At 35.5% G+C, this 18162-nt stretch overlaps 1 protein-coding gene across 1 annotated transcript in view; it reads left to right on the forward strand.

The window, feature by feature from the left end:
• LOC128661186 (1-phosphatidylinositol 4,5-bisphosphate phosphodiesterase gamma-1-like) overlaps positions 1-18162 on the forward strand; it is a 370915-nt gene that overhangs the window by 318379 nt on the left and 34374 nt on the right. Inside the window, 6 exon segments of the mRNA XM_053715427.1 lie at positions 747-910; positions 5912-6008; positions 6470-6694; positions 12271-12419; positions 14135-14249; positions 16643-16804. Coding sequence (XP_053571402.1) covers positions 747-910; positions 5912-6008; positions 6470-6694; positions 12271-12419; positions 14135-14249; positions 16643-16804 — 912 coding nt within the window.

An 18162-nucleotide genomic window follows, 5' to 3' on the forward strand; every position in this document is an offset into this window, starting at 1 on the left:
GCTGTAACCCAAGCCCTATACTTAACCCTAGCACTAACTGTAACCCAAGCCCTATACTTAACCCTAGCACTAACTGTAACCCAAGCCCTATACTTAACCCTAGCACTAACTGTAACCCAAGCCCTATACTTAAACCTAGCACTAACTGTAACCCAAGCCCTATACTTAACCCTAGCCCTAGCTGTAACCCAAGCTCTATACTTTACCCTAGCCCTAGCTGTAACCCAAGCTATATAGTTAACCCTAGCACTAACTGTAACCCAAGCCCTATACTTAACCCTAGCCCTAGCTGTAACCCAAGCCCTATACTTAACCCTAGCCCTAGCATTTAGTTAGGCCGTTTGGATGTAGGCACTACATCGCAGGAGGATACTGTGTTGACACTAGCGCATGATGCGGTCAAAGCTCATAGGGGGACCACAGCTGGGAGCAGAACGCATCTGTCTTCCTAAGGTAAGAGAGCACTGATTATGTCCATTACCATATGAAGCCAGATCTGATGCACACAGTGGTACGGTGGGAGGAAGGGGGCGGGCAATCTCTGGGCAGGTGGAGGGACACTATGGCACTAAATTAATAAGATATTGGGAATGTTGTTGCAATTTGCCCTATGCCTAACCTTAAGCCAAGTGTTATCGTTGCTTGACACAGATTATTTTGTGGGTTTCTGATTAGGTTTTATGCCTATCTAGATGTACACACATTACAGGTAGATAAACACGTGTTTATCTGTGCTATCCTCACAGTGCTATGTAAAGAAGGAAGGAATTCCAGGCCATTTGTATTCACTATCCACTCGCAACAAATGTCACATCCATCCCAGTCTCTGGATGTGGCTGCTGACTCTCATGAGGAACTCAACGACTGGATCATCAAAATCCGAGAAGCTACGCAGAACGCAGACGCTAGGGTATGTACAGAGAAAATATATACAGTATTGCCACAAGGGGGCAGTGTAGCACAGCTATTACTTTAACAAGTCATCTTTTCTTTAATAAGTAACTTACAAAAAGAATACAAGACAAAGCAAATTAGATCCTAGAAGTAAATGGGAATCCATTCTCACTACTGTGGTCTCCAAATGTTTTATATATTTATTTTATTACATATATGTCTAGTGTGGTGCATGACAAATAAATGAGGCTAATATCAGCAGCATAAACCTGATTACACCACTAGGTAAATCACTATAGCTTGCTGTAACATGAATAGAAATCCTTATCATTTCAAATAATGCAAGAGCCCAATTGACTTCCTTATAAAACAATATGGGGCAGATTCCGAGTGGAGCACAAATGTTTGCGCGCTAGCAATAAGGGGTATATCATGAGGGTTTGCACTCGTCCGGCTTATCGCTCGTATTACGAGTTAAAAGTAAATGCGATCACTTGAGCGCAATATTATATGTATATGTGTACATATGTATTTATATGCATATATATGTATTTACAGACATATATAAACTTATAAACACATAAATACATATGTATACATAAAATAGACATACATATATATAAATATAATGTCTGATAGCCGGTGGCCCAGCACTCTGACCTCTGTACATATATAGTGACCTGGGTGCAGTCCTCAAGGAACAAACATACAATGGCGTAGAGAAGGAGGGCACTCACAGGATTTGAGAATCCAATAATTTATTATGAACATAGTGCATGAAAAGTCATAGTCAACGTTTTGGCTCTATTATCGAGCCTTCTTCAAGACATTATGATATTAAATCTTAATACGGCAACCTGCCGTGTTCCCATCGGAAACGTTGACTATGACTTTTCATGCACTATGTTCATAATAAATTATTGGATTCTCAAATTCTGTGAGTGCCCTCCTTCTCTACGCCATTATATATATATATATATATATATATATATATATATATATATATATATATATATATGTGTGTGTGCATTGGAGCCCTTTCCAATTAAATAGATGAAAACATGAAAAATCTTATTTATGCAATATTCATATTTAATAAAGTGTTATACTGTGTATTTACTGTATATATTTCACATTCAAATGTTCTGCACATAGGGGAATATGTTCTAAGATATATACTGTATATATAGAGAGAGAAAATAACTAATTGTGTAGTTCATTAACAAATCTAGACAGGCCAGAAGGCTTGTTTTTCCCCACAGAAAACCTCTGAATTACATTGTTTCCAATACAGCAAAGGAATCTGGGTAAGATATGCAAATTAGGTTCACTATGACACACTTTTTTACTTCAAGTCTGCTTTTCAGCAGATTCCCTTTACACCAAAGCATTGCTGTTCACACAGCTTATAAGCTTAGCTAGGGTTAGTGCAGTGATTCAGAACCATCCTAGGACAGACTGTTTTGTGGTGTTTGCCACTCATCAGCAGGGAGAAGGTTTGAATCACTGCTGGGTGAAGTTGATTTCTGGGCAAAATACAACAACATTTAAAATTTGGGGGAAGGCAAAAAGTGAATTTAAAATCCTCCACTCCATGTTGTTGTATTTTGCCCAGAAATCAACTTCACCCAGCAGTGATTCAAACCTTCTCCCAGCTGATGAGTGGCAAAAATCACAAAACAGTCTGTCCTGGGATGGTTCTGAATCACTGCACTAACCCTAGCTAGGCTTATAAGCTGTGTGAACAGTGATGCTTTGGCGTAAAGGGAGTCTGCGTAAAAGCAGACTTGAAGTTAAAAAAGTGTGTCGTTGTAAACCTCATTTTTATATCTTACCGAGAATCCTTTGCTGCATGGGAAACAATGTAATTCAGAGGTTTTCAGTGGGAAAAACAAGCCTTCTGGCCTGTCTATATTTGTTAATGAACTTCACAATTAGTTATTTATTATATATTTTGTGCGTAGTGGAGGATTTTAAACTCACTTTTTGCCTCCCCCTAATTTTAAATGTTGTTGTGTTTGTGTGTGTATATACAGGGAGTGCAGAATTATTAGGCAAGTTGTATAGGCTATAACTATAGCCTATGTTTTGTTTCTCCCAAGATAGTCAGTATTTGCTTAAGTAAGTGTGAACTTGATAGACTGTTCATTTTTAGCCTCATTTGTTTACCCATACATATCTATTTTGATATATTAGAGTTGTAGTAACAACCTAGGATCAGTATTATTTACTTTGCATCCAAACTGTGGGGAACTTAATATTATATATTATGAATAGTTATTTATACTGTTACATAGTATTACAAAATGTTCAATAGGCTATAATAATTTGTCTACAATATATGTCTTGTTATTGATGTAATTTCAATTCCTACACTTTCTTTCTTTCATGGTGAGGTAGGGGTTAACTTATTGATTGCTGCATATGATGTCAGAGTGATTTTGTAATTTAAGGGGCCTGTGAGCTTTGAGTAGCACAGTCTATGAGTAAGGCAGGAGCCGAAACATGTAAGATTGCTGCTGCTCAGGCTCATTCTGACCCATACTGCATGCTACCATTGCATTTTATCAACTTTCCTTTTTGGCAATAAACGTTAAGTTTTAAAAAAAATTCTGCTTGCCCAGCCTCGCCTTTTTTGTTTTTCTATTGTATTTTTGAGGATTAATTTTATTATTGAACAACAACCATGTTCTCAATGAACCCAAAAAACTCATTAATATCAAAGCTGAATATTTTTGGAAGTAGTTTTTAGTTTGTTTTTAGTTATAGCTATTTTAGGGGGATATCTGTGTGTGCAGGTGACTATTACTGTGCATAATTATTAGGCAACTTAACAAAAAACAAATATATACCCATTTCAATTATTTATTTTTACCAGTGAAACCAATATAACATCTCAACATTCACAAATATACATTTCTGACATTCAAAAACAAAACAAAAACAAATCAGTGACCAATATAGCCACCTTTCTTTGCAAGGACACTCAAAAGCCTGCCATCCATGGATTCTGTCAGTGTTTTGATCTGTTCACCATCAACATTGCGTGCAGCAGCAACCACAGCCTCCCAGACACTGTTCAGAGAGGTGTACTGTTTTCCCTCCTTGTAAATCTCACATTTGATGATGGACCACAGGTTCTCAATGGGGTTCAGATCAGGTGAACAAGGAGGCCATGTCATTAGATTTTCTTCTTTTATACCCTTTCTTGCCAGCCACGCTGTGGAGTACTTGGACGCGTGTGATGGAGCATTGTCCTGCATGAAAATCATGTTTTTCTTGAAGGATGCAGACTTCTTCCTGTACCACTGCTTGAAGAAGGTGTCTTCCAGAAACTGGCAGTAGGACTGGGAGTTGAGCTTGACTCCATCCTCATCCCGAAAAGGCCCCACAAGCTCATCTTTGATGATACCAGCCCAAACCAGTACTCCACCTCCACCTTGCTGGCGTCTGAGTCGGACTGGAGCTCTCTGCCCTTTACCAATCCAGCCACGGGCCCATCCATCTGGCCCATCAAGACTCACTGTCATTTCATCAGTCCATAAAACCTTAGAAAAATCAGTCTTGAGATATTTCTTGGCCCAGTCTTGACGTTTCAGCTTGTGTGTCTTGTTCAGTGGTGGTCGTCTTTCAGCCTTTCTTACCTTGGCCATGTCTCTGAGTATTGCACACCTTGTACTTTTGGGCACTCCAGTGATGTTGCAGCTCTGAAATATGGCCAAACTGGTGGCAAGTGGCATCTTGGCAGCTGCACGCTTGACTTTTCTCAGTTCATGGGCAGTTATTTTGCGCCTTGGTTTTTCCACACGCTTCTTGCGACCCTGTTGACTATTTTGAATGGAACGCTTGATTGTTCGATGATCACGCTTCAGAAGCTTTGCAATTTTAAGAGTGCTGCATCCCTCTGCAAGATATCTCACTATTTTTTACTTTTCTGAGCCTGTCAAGTCCTTCTTTTGACCCATTTTGCCAAAGGAAAGGAAGTTGCCTAATAATTATGCACACCTGATATAGGGTGTTGATGTAATTAGACCACACCCCTTCTCATTACAGAGATGCACATCACCTAATATGCTTAATTGGTAGTAGGCTTTCGAGCCTATACAGCTTGGAGTAAGACAACATGCATAAAGAGGATGATGTGGTCAAAATACTAATTTGCCTAATAATTCTGCACTCCCTGTATATATAGATAGATAGATAGATATAATGAACAAAAATACATTTTAGATATATATATATATATATATATATATATATATTTATATAAATATGCATTTATGAATAAATAGAATAGAACACATTTTGCTATGTGAAGTACATTGTAATGTGGAAAACTAGAAGGGCAATAAAACTCATTTGTGCTGTATTGAAGTCGACTGCCTACTCGACCTTTTGCTAACTGTAATGCCGGGACGCTGGATCTCTTTGAGGCTCAAACCAAACAAACAGCCCTTTGCCAGTCCAGCCCTTTTGTGATAAGAGATACCACCTGGAGCAATTCTGAAGTTCTGCTCCCAAACAGCATGGAGTCACATTCAGGATCAAGGACCCTAATCTTAGGGGCTTTACATACTTAGAACTTTAACTGGCTAAGAAATCAACAGGAACGTACCAAGTATCCTTCTACAAAACTTAGCATTTATTAAATGTTAAAAATAAAATAAAAAAATGGAATATCCCTTTAATATGGAGTATCATAAAAACATAGCAGGTACAAAGCAGTTTATAATTTTCCGGGCTAACAAAGTTCCCAGACAGAGAACCTGTCTGTCTAGTATCGTGGTGAATGGGCAGCAATTGCAGAAGAACAGCACCAGACCTACTCAGAATCCCATATTTGTGTGTTTTAATGAAACATTTTCTATTGTAATGTTATAGTATATATTATAAACTTGTTCTTTTTGTTCCCCCTCCTTTTTCCTGTCTTTTTGTTAATAAATTGAAATATATCCCAGCACTAGATAGCTGCAACAGCCAATCAGTTTCCTGGAAATAAGTCTGTTTTTTCCTGTAGATGCAAGAAGGGAAGATAATGGAACGAAGGAAGAAGATCGCCCTAGAGCTGTCAGAGCTGGTCGTGTATTGTCGCCCGGTACCTTTTGACGAGGAAAGTATGTGATCAGATTTGTTGTTTAATCTGTTCCACACCCTACAGCCCTATCATATCTCTGCTGACATCAGAAGATTATGTTAGAATAAAGAATATGGTTCCAGTCAATAAGAATTCCTCACATGAAGATGTCACGTGGTGTTTTATAAGTTGTTCCTATAAGCCATAATTAGATCTGCAGTTTGTATTAATAAAACTGTGTGATTTAGAAAACAATATAACAGCATATATAATATAAATGGACATATATTTGTTTCCATTGCTTGCGTCCATCTCACAATTTATTTGCAGTATTTCAGATCAGCGGTGTATTCCTAGGCAGGACACATTCCTTAGTTTATTTGTTTTTATAGCAGGTAGTATGGCAGACAATTAACACTTACTATACATAGAATAGGGAGCACTTTGTACAAACAGTAGCATACAGCAGATAAATGGTTAACTGTACTTCATGTGTTTTAGAAATTGGAACAGAAAAAGCTTGTCACAGAGACATGTCATCGTTCCCTGAGACCAAGGCTGAGAAGTACGCAAACCGTAGCAAAGGAAAGAAATTCCTTCAGTACAACCGGCGCCAGCTGAGCAGAGTCTACCCCAAAGGGCAGCGTCTGGACTCCTCCAACTATGACCCACTGCCCATGTGGATCTGCGGCAGCCAGCTAGTGGCACTGAACTTTCAAACACCAGGTATAACACTAGATATGGTGGGGTTGGTTTATAGAAAAACACAAATTTACTTCATCCCATGTAAATGTCCAGTTGAGAGTTTTATTGATAAAAAATGTCCATAAAATACCCTAAGGCTACGCGCAGTGTCCTTATAACTGTATTAAGGGACTATAGACAAATCTGTATATTATGGGCCAGGTGTGGAGTGGAGAGCAAACGTTTGAGCTCAAGCGACATTAGGTTTTCATGATCGTTTCCGTGCAGGTTAAATTGCACTCGTATTACAAGTTAAAAGCTAACGCTCAAAGTTGTGGTCAAAAAAGTGTCACAAAACACATAAAAATACAATAGAAAGTACAGTTACCCTCATAATAACAACATCTAATAAAAATTATTGTAGAAAAAAACAATTGCACATAAAAGTTATAAGGGCTCAAAGATATGAGATCTCTGGTATTAGAATAAAAAGGCAGGCAAAAGGCTTAATCATTGAGATACATAAATATACATGTCTAAAGATGTATAGGTATGTTTGTTTGTGTATGTATATATATATATATATATATGCCTATATATGTGTGTACATATGTACTTATATGTGTATGTATATATGTATTGATATGTGTATATATGTATTTACATGTGTATATATGAATTTATATGTGTATATATGTATTTACATGTGTGTATATATGTATTTACATGTGTATATATGTATTTATATGTGTATATATGTATTTACATGTGTATATATGTATTTACATGTGTATATATGTATTTAAATGTGTATATATGTATTGATATGTGTATATATGTATTGATATGTGTATATATGTATTGATATGTGTGTATAGATGTATTGATATGTGTATATATGTATTGATATGTGTATATATGTATTTACATGTGTATATATGTATTTATATGTATTTACATGTGTATATATGTATTTATATGTATTTATATGTGTATATATGTATTTATATGTGTATGTATGTATTTACATGTGTATATATGTGTATATATGTGTATATGTGTATATATGTATTTACATGTGTATATATGTATTTACATGTGTATATATGTATTGATATGTGTATATATGTATTGATATGTGTATATATGTATTTACATGTGTGTATATATGTATTTATATGTGTATATGTGTATATATGTATTTACATGTGTATATATGTATTTATATGTGTATATATGTATTGATATGTGTATATATATATATATATTTACATGTGTATATATGTTGTGTATATATGTATTTATATGTATTTACATGTGTATACAGTATATGTATTTACATGTGTATATATGTATTTATATGTGTATATATGTATTTACATGTGTATATATGTATTTACATGTGTATAAATGTATTTATATGTGTATATGTATTTATATGTGTATATATGTATTTATATGTGTATACATGTATTTATATGTGTATATATGTATTTATATGTGTATTCATGTATTTACATGTGTATATGTATTTATATGTGTATATATGTATTTACATGTGTATATATGTATTTATATGTGTATATGTATTTATATGTGTATATATGTATTTACATGTGTATATATGTATTTATATGTGTATATATGTATTTACATGTGTATATATGTATTTACATGTGTATATATGTATTTACAGACATATATACACATATAAACACATAAATACATATGTACACATATAAACACATAAATACATATGTCTATGATTACGGTCAGTGAGGCCGAAACCGGTCAGACTACAGATACATAAATATACATGTCTAAAGATGTATAGGTATGTGTGTGTGTGTGTGTGTGTGTGTGTGTATATATATATATATATATATATATACCTATATATGTGTGTACATATGTATTATATGTGTATATATGTATTGATATGTGTATATATGTATTTACATGTGTATATATGAATTTATATGTGTATATATGTATTTACATGTGTGTATATATGTATTTACATGTGTATATATATATTTATATGTGTATATATGTATTTACATGTGTATATATGTATTTACATGTGTATATATGTATTTAAATGTGTATATATGTATTGATATGTGTATATATGTATTGATATGTGTGTATATATGTATTGATATGTGTATATATGTATTGATATGTGTATATATGTATTGATATGTGTATATATGTATTTACATGTGTATATATGTTGTGTATATATGTATTTATATGTATTTACATGTGTATATATGTATTTATATGTGTATATATGTATTTATATGTGTGTATATGTATTTATATGTGTATGTATGTGTGTATGTATGTATTTACATGTGTATATATGTGTATATATGTATATATGTATTTACATGTGTATATATGTATTTACATGTGTATATATGTATTGATATGTGTGTATATGTATTGATATGTGTATATATGTATTTACATGTGTGTATATATGTATTTATATGTGTATATGTGTATATATGTATTTACATGTGTATATATGTATTTATATGTGTATATATGTATTGATATGTGTATATATATATATTTACATGTGTATATATGTATTTATATGTGTATATATGTATTTACATGTATATATATGTATTTACATGTGTATAAATGTATTTATATGTGTATATGTATTTATATGTGTATATATGTATTTATATGTGTATACATGTATTTATATGTGTATATATGTATTTATATGTGTATTCATGTATTTACATGTGTATATATGTATTTATATGTGTATATATGTATTTACATGTGTATATATGTATTTATATGTGTATATGTATTTATATGTGTATATATGTATTTACATGTGTATATATGTATTTATATGTGTATATATGTATTTACATGTGTATATATGTATTTACAGACATATATACACATATAAACACATAAATACATATGTACACATATAAACACATTAATACATATGTCTATGATTACGGTCAGTGAGGCCGAAACCGGTCAGACTATGTTCTGAATTTTTTACTGCTTGTCCTGTTGTTTTATCCTGGAATAAAGCACTACGTTTTTGATACACTCATGGTTGACTGCTGAAAGTTTTTTACTTTATTTCATATGTACACATATATAGACATAAATAGAAGTGCATTGGAGCCTTTATCAGTTAAGAAGATGAAAACAAGTAAAAGCATATTTATGCAATATTCATATTTAATAAAGTGTATTTACTGTAAATATTTCACATTCCAATGTTCTGCACATAGCAGAATATGTTGTATGTATTTCTAAATAGATATTTCTATATACAGTATCTCACAAAAGTGAGTAAACCCCTCACATTTTTGTAAATATTTTATTATATCTTTTCATGTGACAACACTGAAGAAATTACAGTTTGCTACAATGTAAAGTAATGAGTGTACAGCCTGTATAACAGTGTAAATATGCTGTCCCCTCAAAATAACTCAACACACATCCATTAATGTCTAAACCGTTGGCAACAAAAGTGAGTACACCCCTAAGTGGAAATGTCCAAATTGGGCCCAATGTGTTAATATTTTGTGTGGCCACCATTATTAACCCTCTTGGGCATGGAGTTCACCAGTTCACCAGAGCTGTACAGGTTGCCACTGGAGTCCTCTTCCACTCCTCCATGACGACATCACAGAGCTGGTGGATGAAAGAGACCTTGCGCTCCCCCACCTTCCGTTTGAGGATGCCCCACAGATGCTCAATAGGGTTTAGGTCTGGAGACATGCTTGGCCAGTCCATCACCTTTACCCTCAGCTTCTTTAGCAAGGCAGTGGCTGTCTTGTAGGTGTGTTTGGGGTCTTTATCATGTTGGAATCCTGCCCTGCAGCCCAGTCTCTGAAGGGAGGGGATCATACTCTGCTTCAGTATGTCACAGTACATGTTGGCATTCATGGTTCCCTCAATGAACTGTAGCTCCCCAGTGCTGGCAGCACTCATGCAGGCCCAGACCATGACACTTCCACCACCATGCTTGACTGTAGGCAAGACACACTTGTCTTTGTACTCCTCACCTAGTTGCCGCCACACACACTTGACACCATCTGAATCAAATACGTTTATCTTATTGGACCACAGGACCTGGTTCCAGTAATCTATGTCCTTAGTCTGCTTGTCTTCAGCAAACTGTTTGCGGGATCTCTTGTGCATCATTTTTAGAAGAGGCTTCTTTCTGGGACCACAGCCATGCAGACCAATTTGATGCATGGTGCGGCTTATGGGCTGAGCATTGACAGGCTGACCCCCCACCCCTTCAACCTCTGCAGCAATGCTGGCAGCACTCATACATCTATTTCCCAAAGACAACCTCTGAATATGACGATGAGCATGTGCACTCAACTTCTTTTGTCGACCATGGCAAGGCCTGTTCTGAGTGGAACCTGTCCTTTGAAACCGCTGTATGATCTTGCCAACCATGCTGCTCTTCTTATAGCCTAGGCCATGTTTATGTAGAGCAACAATTCTTTTTTTCAGATCATCAGAGAGTTATTTGCCATGAGGTGCCATGTTGAACTTCCAGTGACCAGTATGAGAGAGTGTGAGAGCGATAACACCAAATTTAACACACCTGCTCCCCATTCACACCTGACACCTTGTAACACTAATGAGTCACATGACACTGGGGAGGGAAAATGGCAAATTGGGCCCAATTTGGACATTTCCACTTAGGGGTAAACTCACTTTTGTTGCCAATGGTTTAGACATTAATGGCTGTGTGTTGAGTTATTTTGAGGGGACAGCAAATTTATACTGTTATACAGACTGTATACTCATTACTTTACATTGTAGCAAAGTGTCATTTCTTCAGTGTTGTCACAGGAAAATATATAATAAAATATTTTCAAAAATGTGAGGGGTTTTGTGAGATACTGTATATCTGTATATACCTATACCTATATATAATCATTTATCTCTCTCTCTCTCTATGTATGTATGTATATATATATATATATATATATATATATATAAATATTTCACATTCCAAAGTTTTTCACATAGAAGAATATGTTCTATTTATTCATAAATACATATTTCTACATATATCTGATGGCATTTTGGTACAATATATATATCTATACCTATATATATATATATATATATATTTATATCTATTTTCATGTAGGGTTAGTGCACATGATAACATGAGTTTGGGTTAGCGCACGAGTAGGGTGTTAGGTTTTTTTCCACTTTTTTTTATCCATTGACTTTTATGGGGGAATAGGTTACCGCGCGTGCGATGTTCTAATTGCGCTAGAAATAAGCTGTTTATGTTCAACTCATAATATGAGCGCAAAAAGATTACTTCTAGCACAATTAGTGCTCTAGCAAAAGCGCTAAATAGCGCTCCACTCATGATCTGGCCCAATATACACCAGATTGTTATTTCCACGACTTAAATTGATGAAAAGACGCTGCTCTGCTGTGTGTGAGATGAAGACTTCTTGAATGACAGTGATAATATTTTAGTCTATCCCAACCCCATCACTTTGTTTATGCAGTATGGAAATCAGATCCGTATCTCTGTGCTTGGCGTAAAGCTTATTAATCTCCTGTTGTTATGTTCCCAGACAAACCAATGCAGCTGAACCAGGCCCTCTTCATGTTGGGGGGGCAGAGCGGCTACGTCCTGCAGCCGGACATCATGAGAGATGAACTTTTTGACCCATTTGACAAGAACAGCCTGAAAGTAGTGGAGCCAATCACAGTGCAGCTACAGGCAAGTGTGGAGCAAATATTCCAATTGTTGGCCAATGACTTTGCTTTATCTTCACTAGTGCTTTACTGGGAACAATACTGTAGTCTGACAAACACTTCTCATCTTGTTTAAATGTAGCCACCAATCAGCAAGCGCTACCCAGCTCCTAAGCTTTCATTCCTGCTTTTCAAATAAAGATAGCAAGAGAACAAAGAAATCTTGATAATAGGAAAACATTAGAAAGTTGCCTAAAATTGCATGCTCCATCTGAATCATAAAAGAAAAAATGTGGGTTAAGTATCCCTTTACGAATGCTCGCCAGAGCTTCTATTTCGCTGGTGGAATGATTACGCTGAAAACAAGGTGTCTCGCTAAGGGGCGTATGCTGCATTTTCATATCGTACAAAAGTGCACAATGAAAATCGTAATCTTAAAAATCTTACAAAATGAATAATTGTACCAGTCACACAACAATATTTAGGAAAAAACTGTATTGTTAAGGTGCATCAAAAAAATCATAATAAAATTGTTCACCAAAGTTATCAAAAATGTAAAATTTGTATACAAATTGCACAGGAATAAATCGTATTATATATGCACAGCGTAAATCAAAAATTTAGTACACTGGATGCGCAAAAATCATTTAGAAATCCGTAGTTATAAATAGTAGTTATTAATAGTAGTTATAAATAGTAGTTATTAATAGTAGTTATTAATAGTAGTTATTAATAGTAGTTATAAATAGTAGTTATTAATAGTAGTTATAAATAGTAGTTATTAATAGTAGTTATAAATAGTAGTTATAAATAGTAGTTATTAATAGTAGTTATTAATAGTAGTTATTAATAGTAGTTATAAATAGTAGTTATTAATAGTAGTTATAAATAGTAGTTATAAATAGTAGTTATTAATAGTAGTTATTAATAGTAGTTATAAATAGTAGTTATTAATAGTAGTTATAAATAGTAGTTATAAATAGTAGTTATTAATAGTAGTTATAAATAGTAGTTATTAATAGTAGTTATAAATAGTAGTTATAAATAGTAGTTATTAATAGTAGTTATAAATAGTAGTTATAAATACAAAATACAATTTGTAATTGTTGTATTTTCGTTAAATGGGCTGAACATGTGCGTTCCATTTGTCTCTCAAATCCCTGCGTAATTATGTAAACATTTCTGCCCTACAGGTTTCCCTGTTTTTTCATAACCTAAAAAGTGGAGAACTTTTATCAAAATATTCAAAATACTAATTACTGTACTCTGAAAGGAAAACCTGTGCATATAAAAATGAAAGCGATATTAAGGAACAGTGCACTGAAAACAGCGTATTTTGATTTGTATTTGGCTCTCATTATTTCTATGGGAGATATCTCGCCACTCGCAGGGGCAGCCCATTTTCTTTAATTACTGCACGAAGACTGTCCCTGCAAGGCTTATTGTTTTTGTTTGCAAACTTGTGATCATCAAGCCCTATGCATTGCATTTTTTTGACATCTGCCTTTTGAAGAGATATGTGCCTGGACTACAAGTAAAGAAAATAACTTAAATGTTTTATGGCCCTTTAATCTTTTCATTTAAAAAAAACCCAGACATGTAAATAATGCACTTTCTTAACTCTAACATTTCTAGTTAAATGTCATTTTAACACATTAAGAACCGACAGAAGAGATAGACAAAAACAGTAGTTTGTGATGCATCATAAGTGTGGATGTTCTGACCACTCTAATCCTACAGATCCTGGGGGCCCGTCACCTTCCAAAGAACGGCCGAAGCATTGTGTGCCCATTTGTGGAAGTGGAAGTTTGTGGTTCTGAATTTGACAACAGTAAAAACAAGAGCGATGTTGTGGGTGAGTATAATAGAGGGAAAGACTATCCTGGTGCACAAACGTTATAGAACCATCTCTGTGGGTATTTGTCTGTCTAATCTATATCTATCTATCTATCTATCATCTATCTCTATATGTCTGTCTATCTATCTATCATCTATCTATCTCTATATGTCTCATCGATCTATATCTATCTGTCTGTCTATCATCTTTATATATCTGTCTATTTATCTATCTATCTATCGATCTATCTATCTATCTATCTATCTATCTATCTATCATCTATGTCTGTCTAATCTATCTCTATCTATCATCTATCTATCTATATCTGTCTGTCTATCTATCATCACACTTGACTCAGATCTTTCTTTCACTCCTCACATTCAGGCCTAGGCTAAATCCTGCCGCTTCCACCTTAAAACCATCTCTAAAATTAGACATTTCCTTACACTAAGATTTTAATCCACTCTCTCATCCTTTCCCGCCTTGACTACTGCAACCCTGTCCTCTCTGGTCTCCCTAGCTGCCGTCTAGCTCCTTTACAATCCATAATGAATGCCTCTGCTAGACTTATCTTCCTTACACATCGCTCTTCATCTGCCGCACCTCTCTGTCAATTCCTTCACTGGCTTCCTTTTGCCTCTAGGATCAAACACAAAATTCTCATTCTGACATACAAAGCCCTCAACTGCACTGCTCCCCCCTACATCTCAGACCTTGTCTCCAGATACTCTCCCTCCCATCCCCTTCACCCTGCTCATGACCTCCTATTCTTCTCCTCTCTGGTTACTTCCTCACACTCCCGTTTACAGGACTTCTCCAGACTGGCTCCCATCTTGTGGAACTCTCTGCCTCGCCCCACAAGACTGTCCCCTAGTTTTGAAAGCTTCAAGCACTCCCTAAAGACTCTACTGTTCAGGGATGCATACAACCTATACCAGGGATGCATACAACCTATACCAGTCCTTCTCCATTGCTATCCACCATAAGCCCCCTTAGCATGTAAGCCTAAGAGCCCAACTGTTTGCAGATCACCTTCACAAAAGCTGCGACTCTAGGCAGGGCCCTCTACCCATTTGATCCCAATAATTACTACCTTGTATACCACCTATGTTTATAGCGCTGGAGAATCTGTTGACGCTCTATAAATAACCAATAATAATAATATCATCTATCTATTTATCTATCTATCTATCTATCTATCTATCTATCTATCTATCTATCTATTAGTCTATATCTGTCTGTCTATCTACCTATCAATCATCTGTCTATCAATCTATCTATCTGTGTCTATCTATCTATCTATCTATCTATCTATCTATCTATCTATCTGTATCTATCTATCTTTTATCTTTCTATCACCTATCTATCTGTTTATCTATGATCTGAATCATGAAAGAAAAAAAAATGTGTTTCATGCCCCTTTAACAAGCGTTTAGTATTGTGTCACATTTATGTCAACAGTGATCAATGTTCCCTATAAGGCCAGATTTTGAGAGCGGCTCAGCAGTGAAACAGTTAATAAGGGATTCATACCTTGCTGTCTGCATTGTGTAGTGTGCAGGGTGCGGTTCCATAAATGAACTGTTTCACTGCTTGGCCACTCACAAACTCTGGTCTTAGAGAGAACAATGCCAGTGATAGCTCAGCCTGTTCATCTCTTTAGTACCCAACTCTGAAATATTGTGGTGTTGTTGGTTGTTATTGAGGGTTTCATTATAAATATATAGGATCAATGACCAACTTGTGAAACAGTTATTAGTTCACTGCAATGTTTAACTATTGATTGTCTGCCCTTTTATGGTGTAATGCATCACTTGTAAAGCTAATCCTATAGTTCAGAGACCGAGCTGGAGTCATTCGTGTCCTTTAAAGGGACATGAAACCCAACATTTTTCTTTCATGATTTAGGTAGAACATACAATTTTAAACAGCTTTCCAGTTTACTTTTATTATCAAATTTGCTTCATTCTCTTGGTATTCTTTGTTCAAGGAGAAGCATTGCACTACTGGTTTCTAATTGAACGCATGGCTGAGCCAATGACAATCGGTATATATATGCAGCCACCAATCAGCAGCTAGAACCTAGGTTCTGTGCTGCTCCTGAGCTTTCCTAGATAAACCTTTCAGCAAAGACGAACAAGAGAAGGAAGCAAATTAAATAATAGAAGTAAATTGGAAAGTTGATTAAAATGGTATGCTCTGTCTAAATTATGAATGTCTAATTATGACTTTACTGTCCCTTTAAATATAGAAGAATTTGGATGTAACATTTTATTTTATGGTCTTTATGATATAAATGTATAAATAATCTTAGAGATCGCATGGTAATAATTCCTTCCCTGTGTTTCTTTTTCTTGATATTTAATCTGTGATCCCTTCTTAACCTGTGCTTTTATTTTCTTCCCATCCAGCGGATAACGGTTTGAATCCCGTGTGGACGATGAAGCAGTTTGTATTTGACATCAACAACCCAGAACTCGCCTTCCTGCGGTTTGTGGTGTACGAGGAGGATATGTTCAGTGACCCCAACTTCCTGGCGCAAGCCACCTATCCAATCAAAGGTCTAAAAACAGGTGGGACACAGCCCTTGGTCAGATCTTACTGCACATAAACCAGTGGGTCTTTTACTTTTGCAGGGTTTTTAAAATTTTCAAAACCTTTCCAATCCATTTGTGAAATTTCCGTAAGTGCATTCAAAAGCACAGTAAAACCCCTTATATGGAGAAAACCTATTTATCTTTTTGTTATTTATTGTTTATTTAACTGTAATTGGTTGTAATGTGTTGCAGAAAATTACAGACACTTTAGCAAACATTTTTCTGTTATATCTTTTGATCTCACCGTGACCGAAGCCCCTCTTTGTAGCCGGCGCACCAAACCGGTCATGGGACCTACTGCTAATAATAATAATAGCTAATAAAAACACTCAAGTTTATGTTCATAAAATCCACCAATAAATAATATTACTATACTTGTTATTATCTAAGGCGCGCAGAAAAAACACAGGCAGCTATGAAACAATCACTAAGGCATACACACAGCTATCCGTTTTCTGACCAATGAACTGAAGCTCTTGCGCTAGCGGTCAGCACAGACTCAGTGAGCGTGCACATATTACACAGGTTGGGGTGATCGTCCCTTCCTGACAATATAAAGAAAATAATCAGGGTATTTTTTACATAAATTGAGTAAGATTTATCTTGCAAGGTGTATCCAGTCCACGGATTCATCCTTACTTGTGGGATATTCTCATTCCCTACAGGAAGTGGCAAAGAGAACACACAGCAGAGCTGTCCATATAGCTCCCCCTCTGGCTCCGCCCCCCCCAGTCATTCTTTTTGCCGCTCTAACAAGTAGCATCTCCACAGGAGGGTAAAGTGAATGTGGTGTTAGATTTGTAGTTTTTTATTTCTTCAATCAAAAGTTTGTTATTTTTAAATAGTGCCAGTTTGTGCTATTTACTCTCTAGCAGAAAGTGATGAAGAATTCTGCTGAGAGGAAAATGATTTTAGCATGTTGTAACTAAAATCCACTGCTGTTCCCACATAGGACTGAGGAGTACCAGAAAACTTCAGTTGGGGGGAACAGTTTGCAGGCTTAACTGCTATAAGGTATGTTCAGTCATCTTTTTCTAGTCAAGACTTAGTAATGCTAGAAGACTGACAAGAATCCCCATGTGGGGAAGGTAAGCCATATTCTGAGACTCAGTATAGAAGGAAGGCTTAATTAACAGGGCTCAAAGACTGGTGGACACTGTTAAAGGGCAATCGATTATTTTGTAGTGAAAATATAATCATTATACAAGTTTTTAGCACTTTTGGAGTGTTTTTTGGGGGTTTTATTCCACATGGCAGAATTTTAGACACCTATTTAGGGTTTTGAAGGCCCCACAACTCCGGAGTGGAGAGGGAGGGGGCCTAAATTTTGCGCC

Source organism: Bombina bombina, chromosome 5 (genome assembly GCF_027579735.1).
Source record: "Bombina bombina isolate aBomBom1 chromosome 5, aBomBom1.pri, whole genome shotgun sequence".
Taxonomy (NCBI): Eukaryota; Metazoa; Chordata; class Amphibia; order Anura; family Bombinatoridae; genus Bombina; species Bombina bombina.